Source organism: Thermobia domestica, unplaced genomic scaffold (assembly GCF_964235325.1).
Source record: "Thermobia domestica unplaced genomic scaffold, izTheDome1.hap1.1 HAP1_SCAFFOLD_1157, whole genome shotgun sequence".
NCBI classification, from domain to species: domain Eukaryota; kingdom Metazoa; phylum Arthropoda; class Insecta; order Zygentoma; family Lepismatidae; genus Thermobia; species Thermobia domestica.
In genome coordinates, this window is record NW_027656867.1 from 25,992 (window position 1) to 37,766 (window position 11,775).

Consider the following 11,775-nt stretch of genomic DNA (forward strand, 5'->3'; position numbering starts at 1 on the left):
ACTTCTTGTTAGGGGTCACTCTCCAGGGAGAAATTTTAACGAACTAGCTTTCCTCCCTTGTTTGCAAACAGCACGAATTTCAGCTGAAATAAAAAGTTCCGTTACCTTTTTCCATATATCAAGACTATAAAAGAAAAATGCTGACACTTTGCAGCTTTCCATCCCTCTTCCCCCTAGTACAAAGGCTTTTTTTTTTAAAAAAACCTTACGTGCATGCTGGGCATATATTTCCCTTCTCTCCACACAGACAGAAATAAATTCTATTCTTTAATTTTTGCTTTTTGATTTAATAGTTGGTTAAAATTTATTTTTTCAGTTACTTTAAGTTAGCTTAACATAAGAAGACTTTTATTCTCATCTTAGAGTATGGAATAACGATTTAAAAATGCTGAATATTAGTCTCCCTTTCGAAAAGCTTCTTTTCTAATCTCAAGTTTTTGAATATCTTTGTTTAATAAACTCAAGACGTATCTTTTTTTATTTACAAACGTTTATTATATGTTTATACGAAATGAATGAAGAGTCTATATAAAAAAAGGAGATTAATAATTACAATACGTGGTAAAACCTAATCTTACTAATCGATGTGACTGTATTGTTGTCAGAGAGTGTTGATGTACTAATTTCAAATATTAATTTTAGTTTCTTTTTCCTTCATAAAATACGTCTAATAGAACAGTGCTCTCACGAATCTAAAATACCTTCATCTGGTATAATAATAACAATAATAATAATAATAATAATAATAATAATAGACAATGTAAAAATCATTTGCTCTATAGAATGGTTCCCAACCAGCGTCGCGAAATTTTAGGATTTACAAATAATGAAGAAATGCAATAATAATCAGTACCACATAGTCATTACAGAGGTAGATTCAATGTATTGAGCCGTATCTAAATGTGCATCTTACCTAATGAGGCACATTCAAATTCCACTCATGTCGTGTTTCTACCACAAGTAGCGGTAGCAATAATGCTCAATGCTATATAGAGTCATTATAACAACTAATTGGTTTCACTATTATAATAGATTTATTATTAATAATAAAAATATCAAACAAGTGTGTCGCGATGTCCTGGACGTTCAGTAAAGTGTGTCTTCATTCAACAAAAAAGGTTGAGAACCACTCCTTTATACTATATGAAGTTCATATGTTTTGATTAAAAATTTTAAAAATAAATGCTTCGGACAATAGTCCCACAAAACTAACTTCGCGCGGGCTGGGATCGAACTAGAGATTCAACGCACCAGAAATAACTGTTAAAATGGGGTTCAATCAATCACGCAAAAGCAAATTAAGTGATCATATTTTATTCCTTATCTGCCTATATGGTCACATTTCTTGCTTAAAAAATCATATGAACAAATTGAATGTAAAGAATAGGCTATAGCATGAATTCGAAGAAATAAGTACCAATATTATTAGGTAGAAAGAACGAAAATAAAACTATGCAAAAAAAAAAAAAAAAAAAAAAAAAGCAACGATTAGTGCTTCCACAAGTATCTTCACCACTCCCTGCCTCCAAACCTCGCAATCAGCTTTTTGCTAACATTCTGTTGGCGAAGTGATAAGTCGTAACTAGTTTTGCTAATCTTGAGTTGTATTATTTATAATTTATATCGAAAAACTCACCTTTCAGAAAACAATGAATACCTATCATACTTACGAAAATACTTTGTTGAAATATATATATAGTACATTCAAGGGCACCATCTCAATTGGCATTAAATAGTAAGCCAATAAAATTAACAGTTGAAAACTATGTTAGCACGCTGCGAACTGTGCGGTTAAGTTGATATAAGCAGTGGAAGGTGCTATAGTAGTCATCTGTTTGGTGCTTAAATAACCATAAATAATTCCTAAGATAAAACTGAGATTTCAAAGAAACTTTGAGCGATACCTCTAACGACCTTGAAAAGCCTCAAGTGTGGAGGTTTATTATTATTTGGAAGTACTGTACATTGAAATGACTGACTAAATCGACATTCCATTCAATAAATTTTTATTTGATTCTGAAGAAAGCAAACTGCCCACTAAGTTATTGTTTTATCCGATTTAATAGACACATTGAATAGTTATATTTGCACTTTAAAATGGTCTTTCAATATTATATATACAGGGGTTGGACAAAAAAATCTAAAACATTTGCAAAAGGGTGAAAATCATACCTAGTATGGTGTAGCGCCTCCTTTTGCGTCCAAAATAGCTTGGATCCGACGTGGAATGGACGTATACAACTCCTGAATCGTGGTGTATGGAATTTTGTACCATTGTACCTCCAAAACATGCTCCAGTTCCTTAAGGGATGCTGGTGGAGGGTAATGAGACCGAACACGCCTTTCTAACTCAGACCACAATGGCTCAATGATGTTCAGATCTGGTGATTGTGGGACCCAGGGGAGCTGTGAAAGCTCCTGGTCATGCTCCTCAAACCATGATTTCACCGTTTTTGCAGCGTGACAGGGTGCCAAATCATCTTGGTAGATGCCACCACCATCAGGGAACAATATTTGGGCCATGGGTAGAACCTGGTCCCCAAAAATGGCCTCATACGCCTTAGCATTCATCATTCCATGCAAGGATATGATGGGACCTGCAGAAAACCACGACATCACTGCCCATACTATAACAGAACCACCCCCCATTCTTTACAGTTGGGAGCAGACAGTCTGTATCATAGGCCTGCGACTATGTTCTCCATACGTAAACACGACCGGTTGTTGGAAACAAGGTGAAGGTCGATTCATCGGACCACTTACGTGTTTCCACTGCTCATGAGTCCACGCCTTGTGGTCCATGCACCACTTGATACGCCTCTTCATATTTACTGCTGTGACCAGGGGTTTGGCGATAGCGGCCCTGCCATGAATTTTCATTTTATGAAGTTCCCGTCGCACTGTTTTCCATGATGCCGGTTCTGTAGGCCGAAATTGAGTTCGGACGTAATTTTCATTGCAGTGGTCTTCTTTTTAGCTGCTACAATCAGTTTTAATACCCTCCGGTCCCTAACTGACATGATTGTCTTTCGACCACTGTTGTACTTTGCAGACGTCGTTTGCCCATGAATTGTGTATGCCCTCGTGACATTGGACACAATGGCTTTCGGTACCCCTACAATGTTCGCCACTGTTACCACTGAAGCTCCAACCAGACGGGTACCAACGATCATGCCTCTTTGGAAGTCTGTCAGGTCTCCCATTTTACCGCACCACTTTCACACCACGACACTCACAGGTGAACTGGTTACTGCTGACGGAAGGTCTACATGACACATTGAAAAAAAAAAAAAAAGATCGGCAACCGCAACACGTGTTGTACAGTGGAGGGCCAAATTTACGTGTCCTGTATGAAGTGTTTTTTTTAGATTTTTTGTCTATCCCCTATATATATTAAGTTTTCCTTTCAAAATAGATAATTTTTCTCTGAAATTTCTTCCTACGTATTAATTTTCACACTATATGGTTGCCTGAACTATGATAATATTGGTATAAAAATCGTAGCAAAACTTGAAAATAAAATTTGAGGAAAGCAAACATTTATGATTAAACACGTTGGCCGCCATGTGCATAATTCTGATGCACAAATAGTGTGGTCCAAAATACCCCCAAAATTTGGCTTGGCGGCTAACGTGTTAATCGTGTTCTTCCAGTTTCGGCACATTATCTGACATAAAGCCAATGATATATTGCTGAAACCAACACAGATCACTAATAACAAGCGTTTGTTCAATCAGATGTTATTTTTCTTTTAAGTTATATTTAGTTCCAAAGGAAGAACGAACAGTATTCAGATGGCAAAACTATTTTTCACAAATTGCAAGAAGCAAGAAAGAATAATAAGTGTTCAAATAGTACATCAGAAAAAAACTATATGGTATGGGAATTTAAATAATGAATATTGTTACTTGTGAAAACTTAATTTAGACCTTTCCATTATTCAGGTGATATTTTCAACTGGAATATACATATTTATTTATTTGCACGATTTTGGGAGTAAGATGATCTAGTTCATTAGACAAAACGCGGAAATGAACTTCATTTGGGCAAATTAGGATACATTCATTATATCACAATTCAGGGAAATCCTAATGAATTCATACAAATTACATTATATTTCCTACTTCTTATAATTTTAAACTACACATCTGACTGAAGGAAGTGAACCATAATTCGCATAAGTGAATTTGAAAGAAAAGCCACTTAGCCTTAAACATCTATTCAGAAACCTCTGAAACAATACGCACCCACAATTGACGGAAGACTCCTTTTTACGTCGTTGTAATTCTGCCATATACGCTGACATCCTTTCGTTTGATGTGAGGAGATTCTTAGCTGCTTCCAAAGTTTGCGTCTGGTGTCGACACGCAGCCAGCAGTTTGGTCGTTCCTTCTCTCATCTTGATTTCCAGGTCAATTTTCTGCTCAAGGTCATATTCCTAAAAATAATAATAGAAGACACGTTAAAGTACGTTTTCCAAAATATGAACAAAATATATATGGATAAAGAAACAAAAAGCTTTTTAAACGTAAGTTTTACTTTACAATAGAATGAATATTGATACGTAGTACAATTAGTAGTAAGGTTACTTAGTGCATATCACAGATGTCAATAGAGGTCTGCGCGGAAACAAACAAACAAACAAAAAAAAAAAAAAAAAAAAAAAAAAAAAAGTGGCATCGACATCCACATCTCGATCTACACCTGCACCCACAAATAAGAATAACAAATATATAGAACTTGATTGTTCTACGACAATTACGATTTTAAAAATAGTTCCTCTTCCTACTATAAAAAAATATAAATACCTCCTTTATAGTTTCGTGAATACTACGTTATAAATGCCAATAAAATTCAAGCTAAACATTCCATATTATCTCTTCCTATTGGAAATTAACTACACAAAATATCCTAAATTCCTGCAAAACAGAAATAGGAAATTAATGGAAACCATATCTACTTAATTAAGATTTCTGACAAGAAAGTTCTCAAACTGGTAATACTTTCTATCGTATCATATCATTCTCTTTATTTTCCCTAACGCATAAGATTTAAGTGTATTTGCTCAGACGCAAGGGTAAAATGAATGTAAAAGCCCTTCCTTAAAGTGAAAAATAAGCCACCTCTAACAAACTGGCATAAAACCAGAAAATAATTAACGAAACTCAATTTTATTCTGGCGGTTATTTGTCCCGAAGAAGTAATCACACTTTATTGCAAGATGTAAATCGAGCCCTAAAATTCTTGTCTTTTCACGATTATCCGCATTTTCATCCGCCATCCGCAAAGACCGAACGCGCAGTTATTAACTTACGATTTACAATCTTTATTCTAATTATTCAGGAATAATGAGGAGTTTACTTTTTAAAAGATAACACACTCATTTTTAGAAAATGTAAAAAAGTTTCTCATTTGAAGACAAAATTCTCATGTCTACCGAAACAGTTGTATGAATGGACATGTTGGGTTTATAAAGGAGGTTCGTAAATACTGATTTTTTTTACGCGTTCACTGAACAACTCATAGCACAACAAAGCACGAGAGCAAAAAAAGTGAGAACCAAACACCAAACTTAACCTCTAGATACAAGAAATACTGAGCATATGTATGCTTCTGTACTATAATGTAAGGACTATTCCTGGTCCGGTAAAAAGGCAGTTAATTGAATGGACATATTTGAGCCAATGTCTATGACTTTAATATTATATATGTTAATTCTTTTAATACTTAACAAATAAACAATAGGCATATAAATCTTAAGGTTTTTTAAATTTAAAACTTAGTAGCTATGTTTCGTAACTTTAAAATACAGAGATTTGTTGTTAATTGAATTAATGATTATAGGATATTGCTTATTGTTTATCCTTGGTAGAAAGACAATACTACTTCAGATGCATCTTGATTATTATTGAACAAGTTACATAGAGAAGAAGGTTACAAAATAAATATAGAAATTATAAATTTTAACAATTTACGCCTGTCATGGAGGAAGACCTCCATGCACGAACTTCGTATGTGTTGCTTCTTAGCATAATTAATGAAGTACTTACAGGAAAGTTTGTTGGTATAGGCCGAGGTCCATACTGCCAAGGTTCCAATTCTAGTGGTCGACTAACTATGTTGTTCTAACTCACAAGCCAACTATTAAATAACTAATCTCTTGTTTACCATTTGTTTATTTTAAATACCCTGTTTTCTTTTAAAAAAAACTTTTTACTTGTATCAGTTCGTTATTTTGTTGTGTTTTAACATTTTCACTTTCATTTTTAAAATTCACTTCCTTAAAAGTGCGTTTACGGAACCTCAGCCTGTTTGTTTCTTTTATTTTTAAAAGTTTTTAAATATACATTGATGAGTTAAATAATGATAATGTTAAGAGTAATTACGAACAAGTAATAAACGTACTCATCAACGAACAATATCAGACATGCTTTCATATTCTTTAATTTCCACTGAATCAAAGTTTATAGATACAACAAAAACATGAAATTCTTGTTACAGCGCCGAAGAGAAACATGAATTTTATTTTTATGATTTTTATAACCTTACAATAATTCTTGTCTATTATTATTGTACTTACCAAGTTCATATTCATGTGTGTATATTTTTACAATCAATATAAGAGTGCGAGGACCTCCAGTTTAGGAATGGGACAAACAAAAGCCCTTTAGCTAATCACTTAGAGATAAAAGGAAAAACAAGTGTTCAAGTTTCAATGGCATTTTTGGATGATGCCAGAATAGGAAGATTTTTTTTCTCCATCCTTGTGGATTCATATTGAAGTATGCCTTCGCTGCAAATGAATCAAATAGAAAGTGTGACTTCTTGGTACGAAATGACGTGATCACTAGGGTAGGGCTAAAATGAATACTTATAGAGACAGGAAAATGAAACATCGCATCGGTCTCGAAAAACTGTGATGCTTATTCATAAAATGTACCTCAATAGGTTAGAAAAGTGAGTGGCCGAATAGATCCGAGTGGCTCTCCAAAGGTTGCTTTCTGGTAGCTTCTTCCGTCTTACTTACAGCAGAAACATCCATATATAAATATTAACCATTCTTTTTACTATGCTATAATTTTAGTAATGCAAATTCAGTTAATCATTAATCTCAGGTATACTGAAGTGTTTTGAATTATACATGTTACATACAGTTGTATTAGGAGCACCAGTATTCACGTTCAGGTGAACCCGTAACCTCGTGTCTAGAGTGATCACTTTCTGTACCAAGTGTTCCAAGTGCAAATCTAGAGGGGCACAAATACCACTACGAATTCAACCCCCCCCCCAAATGAATAAGAAAAAATCCTTAATGGCCCACAGTTATGCCCTTTACATGGAACGCATTATAAACATAGATAAACGATTGTGAAAGATCTAGTGGATGAGAATTCGAAAAAAAAAGAAAGAAAGAAAGAAAAAGAAAATCCTGAAAATTCATGGACACGATGTTTTCCGCAAATTTATCGAACGTGTGACTCCTCCCACTAGATAAACGCTAATTATTCTGCTCCCAAAGAATATTGGTTTGGTCTTATAATAAGATAATTTAAGTTTTGAATTATTTAGGTAGAAACAAAACATTATTAATGCTCTTTAAATACAGGAAAATTTACTTGCACAAAATATTAAAAATGTAAGGACTAACGCGTTTATTAGAAAACTCACGAAAAACTATATTTCATAAAATGCAATGTGCAGGAAACGATGTGCAAAGAAGGGTTTCTATATTCTAATAGCTTTAAAAACAGATGCGTCTTCATTATAATATCACCAACTAGAAAAAGTACCATCTAAAATGAGTTATTGGGAAAATTTATATCCGACTGAAAACTACTTTCTGAAGCGAAATCTCTCTTTCGTACACGATTCCCCGCTTTTTTTTTTTTTTTATTTATTGTGCAATACTATCATAAAGTTAAAACTACAATATATAAGCTCTTCGAACTGATTTATCTGAGAGGATAAAAAAATAGTTATGAGTTTTTAAGTTTGATGTGTTCAAGAAGTTATATTTTATAACTAAAAAAAGGAAAGAGAAAGAAAAAGAAAAGAAGTGAAAAGAGAAAGCCAGAAAAACATCACTTTCCCATTTGAATTCAGTAGAAAGAAAATATGTATTGATGTGCACTTACAAGCTTGATCTATTAAGCCAAATATTTCAATTAAAGATATGAAGGAACTGCATAAAATCTTCTCGCTTCCATTTTTTTTTAAAATCATAAATTATGCTACGGTGTAGTTATTTATGAAATATATACAAAAATTACACATTTTCGAAAAACTGCTGAAGAAACTTCAACGCATCAGTAAAACATCCTTTGTGGGGTTCTTCTCAAAGAAATGAATTTTGTCATGTTCTAGAGTTTATAACGAATTCGTAAATTACCAAGAAAATTTTCAGAGCAACTTTTGAGAAAATCGTTGGAATAAAGGGGGGACACATAAGTACACTACAATGTCTAAACTTTTGTGAGAAAATTAGATTATGCTATATTCTAGAGTTGTAAGTGAAGTGAGCAACATTTCATGATTTCTTTTTTTTAATGTACGAAAAGTACACTCCACCAGCAAACTTTCCTATTTTTTTTTCCTACGAGAATGTTTTATTGTAGGACTAGTGGTGAACTTATTTATGAATTAAACGCATCACAAAACAAATAATATTTATAGAACATTAGCTCTTTTGAAGCAAATCATCCCCAAAGAAACTGACTCCAACAACAAACTCTTTTGCGCCTTTACTCAAGAAAAATGACTGAGGTTACATTGAAGAGTTATTGGCTGAAAATTCACTTATGAATTACGAACAAAATAGCAAATGAAATGAAAATGAAATTAAAAAAAAATAAGTTTTACGTCTCACGGTTATGCCGGCTAAGCTAAAGGAGACGCTAAGCTAATGATGAGAAATGAAAAAAAATGGTGGAAGGAAGAAAGTGAGAGGAAAAGGAAAAACCCTTAGAAAACTCACGCACACAGTGTAAGCGTCCACCACAAAGCCCACTTAGCGTGAGCTAGGATCGAACCAAGAACCCCATGCACCAAAGGTGAAAGCTCTACCACTGAACCACCTTGGCTCTATGAACAAAACAGCGTCAGCCGTTTCTGACAAAATTGTCTTCCAGCAGTAACCCTTCAGAATTTTTCACACAAAATTGTCAGTCAAGTCCAGTTTTCGACAAAATTGCAATATATTCTATCTTCCAGTAAACAACTACTATTTTCAGAAGTAGGAAGAAAATTCTAACTTGAGAATCTCATAAAAGCCAAGTTTAAAACATCCCGCTATATTGTATAGGTTCTACTACCTCATAGAGTATGTTACACTGTTATCAACATTTAGATATTATTCATGCTGAAATCAAAATATACGAGTTTCGGGAACAATAACTCTGTATTATAAGAACTAAATCTCCTAAAGTTACAAAATGCACGCGTAGCTACCGCACTATATACGCAATGTATGCATCAACGTAGAAATAAATTGACAATAGTTCCAATGGAAATTCGCCACCCTTGAAGAGAATTGGTGAAGGAGAGACGAGCGGGATGGAGTGTTCATGATTAGGTGTGGTAATAGCAGGAGAATTTACTATACAGGGGGGAGAAACCGTTAATTACTTTACGAAAACTCATTAGCGACGGTGGACACGGTGGTTACTCCCCACAACGCATGTAACATTCACCACCAATTGCAATCTCTCCGATGTAATGATATTACATGTAGTTTCAACGAAAAAAAAAAAATAATAATAAATCTGGTCTATTCTCGGAACAATAAAATGGTAGCAAAAAGGGAATTGAATTTCATTTTAAACTTGTCCCCGTATAATGAAGTAATGTATAATATAGTCGAGTTCATTACAGAAAGACATGTTCTGTGTATGATAGTGAAATTTCCACGTTAGATATCTTTATACAAAAGCACTACTTTACAAAATCTCAAAAAAATGTATTTGGTTATTATTATTTTGAATATTACAGAAACATTGTAGAATTTATGAAGTTCATGCATTTGAGTGACTTGTTTACAGATTTGTATCTTTAATAAAAACTATATTCACCTAATAATTTCACTATCAACCAGGCGTTGCAATAAATTGCATGTCCAAAATGAAATTTCAAGTTCAATGTCATTATGCGCTTTAGCTTAAAGGAGACTAACGATTAATGAAAATAAATTATAATGAGAAAAATAGTGAAAATGTGGGATGAATTGGGAGAATTCCGAGAAAATCCAGACACGATGCTGTCCACCACAAACTCACTTCGTCTGGAATCGAACCAGGAATTCTACACACCAAAAGCGAGTGTTCTACCATTGAGCACCGTGCACCTTAATTTCTGGTAGAGCGTTATCATGTACGACATCCTGTATACCAGCCAACAGTGCCGGCCAGTGCTACCAGCTTATGATGAAATTCCGGTTCATTTCTTGTAGTTCACTGTAATCAGGGTTTTAATTTTATTTCAGTTTCTGTAAAAAAGATACGTTGAATAATTTCAGCAGCAGAACTAAACTCCTCCATATAGAGCAAGGTGGTTCAGTGTAGAGCGCTCAAGTCTGGTACGATGGAACATTGGTTCGGTCTCCGGACAGTGACTTCGTATGATTTGGAGTTAACATCCCTTTTCTACACCATGACCGGTGACTTTGTGGGGGACGATCACGCTAGTGTAAAGATATTTTTTTTTTATCGAGGTCCGTCCTTCTCTTCCACTCGTCTGTTGCATTTTTTTTTATCCTTTTCCTTAGTTAACAAGGTCTGAGCTAATAATAATAATAATAATAATAATAATAATACATGTGTAGTTTCAAATTAGTGAGTAAGATGTGTTAGTTTCAAAATTAATACATCGTTTACAATTACGATATTTATAAATGCTCCACCTTGAATAATGCATTACATCCCATCTCTCACAGCCTCTTTCTAATACGAAGCTCGGGACACGTGTCTCCTCTCTCCTCACCTTAGGCCGACCACGCCTTGACCAGAGGAAAGACAACCACTCTGAGGTAGAAGGAAGCAGCAGAGGACGCGGAGAGAGAGGCATTTGCCTAGCACATGTTCGAGTTTTGCATTGCTCGCAGTACTGTACCTCAGCTTTGTTGTCCTTTCCTCTGGTCAAGGTACGATCGGCCTTACTTGCAGTCTTGGCTTGTGGCAGCATCAATTTGGCAAACAATTGACAAACAAAACTGCCTGTGGTCACGATTTCAAGTTACACATATCGTTTGATTCCTTTTAAATTATTCAACTAGGAATGAACAATCGTTCTCAATCTGGAACTAGTTTTCAACATAGCAATCTATCTCAACCAAAAAAAAAAAAAAAAAAAAAAAGTTAGGTATACTTGATATTTACAGTATAAATAAATAAATGAAGTTATACCTTAGAACAGAATTTCTTGGGATTCAACCGATGTTGCACTAGTAAACCAAGTAATTGCTTCATCACTAGATATTCCTGTTGCCTACGTTATAGTGTCTTTGAAGCACGACCGCACTGCTGGTGCACCGGAGAACAAAAAGGAAGTGGGCAGACACTAACACTTAATTCCAACATACTGTATTTTTGAACAATGAAGAAACTAGTTGCTGACGTATGCCTTCTTACTTCACAGACAGCTGACCATTCAGGAAAACGAACCAACCCAGCCTATAATGTGGCTGCACTTGAACACTATCACATTACACCTACGTCAGGATGTGTTTGAATGAGACAAGATTGCATGATGACAAGACTGAAAACAGATCACGTCTGGGATGGG

The 11,775-nt window shown here is 34.5% G+C and overlaps 1 protein-coding gene across 1 annotated transcript in view; it reads right to left on the bottom strand.

Moving 5' to 3' along the window:
- Positions 1–11,532, bottom strand: part of LOC145677650 (rhotekin-like) — a 35,802-nt gene extending 24,270 nt beyond the window's left edge. Inside the window, exons 1-2 of the mRNA XM_081748083.1 lie at positions 11,397–11,532; positions 4,248–4,438 (exon numbers count right to left, since the gene is read on the bottom strand). Of these exons, the coding sequence (XP_081604209.1) occupies positions 4,248–4,438; positions 11,397–11,459 (254 nt within the window). The 5' untranslated portion in view covers positions 11,460–11,532. The remainder of the gene's footprint in view (positions 1–4,247; positions 4,439–11,396) is intronic.
- Positions 11,533–11,775: the final 243 nt, after the last annotated feature.